At 31.1% G+C, this 717-nt stretch overlaps 1 protein-coding gene across 14 annotated transcripts in view; it reads right to left on the bottom strand.

The window, feature by feature from the left end:
• Positions 1–717, bottom strand: part of LOC119584976 (stromal interaction molecule homolog) — a 99,451-nt gene that overhangs the window by 15,552 nt on the left and 83,182 nt on the right. For 8 of the 14 annotated variants that reach the window (XM_037933572.1, XM_037933582.1, XM_037933574.1 and 5 more), the window contains one exon: positions 59–133. The exons of the other annotated variants lie outside the window; for them this stretch is intronic. In XM_037933572.1, the coding sequence (XP_037789500.1) occupies positions 59–133 (75 nt within the window). The remainder of the gene's footprint in view (positions 1–58; positions 134–717) is intronic. 14 annotated transcript variants of the gene reach the window in all.

The raw sequence follows: 717 nt of genomic DNA, 5'->3' as shown, positions 1-717 counted from the left end.
GGCATTAAGAAATAAACTTTCCTAGTGCCCAAGCTCCCACATCAACAAAGCCCCTTACCAGAAGCCTGTGTGTAGAGGGACAGGTTATCATCATCAAAGTCATCAAGGCTTGCGCTCAGACGTGACGAACGCCCTGCAACAATCAAGTCTGGATTTGGCTGTACAGGAACCTTATTCTCAAAAAAATTTAATTCCTTTCTTTTACATTATTTTTCTTATCATCCCTATTATCTTTTTATTTAATCCTCCTTTCTTCATTGAAAAGGTCTATATGGGATCAATCTCAATTCTCATTTGAATGTCTAAAATATGTCTATGACTGCAATAAATTTATCAAATCACCTCCATAGTACTTTCTTCATATTTAGTGCTATCAATAAAAATTAAATACTTAATGATGATCAGTGGGAAGATAATGCTATTCTGACAATACTGTATAAATTTGTTATCTTTTGGTGTGCTGTATTAAATGTACCTTTATGAAATAGTTATAAAATATACAAGGGTTTGACTCAATTAACAATGTCAGTTTCATAATACATCAATTTTCATAATCTTTAAAGTTAACAGGTCACTGAAGTTTCTGGATGCAATAGTTTAAAAAAAGTTGCAATAATTTTTGTTGAATAAACAGAGTATAATTCTGTTGATTAAACAGAGTGTAATTAAATGTCCAAATTATTCCTAACCTACGATATAATTTTTCATAGAAAAGAG

This window comes from Penaeus monodon, chromosome 19 (assembly GCF_015228065.2).
Source record: "Penaeus monodon isolate SGIC_2016 chromosome 19, NSTDA_Pmon_1, whole genome shotgun sequence".
NCBI lineage: Eukaryota > Metazoa > Arthropoda > Malacostraca > Decapoda > Penaeidae > Penaeus > Penaeus monodon.
This window is presented reverse-complemented; position numbering and strand designations above follow the sequence as displayed.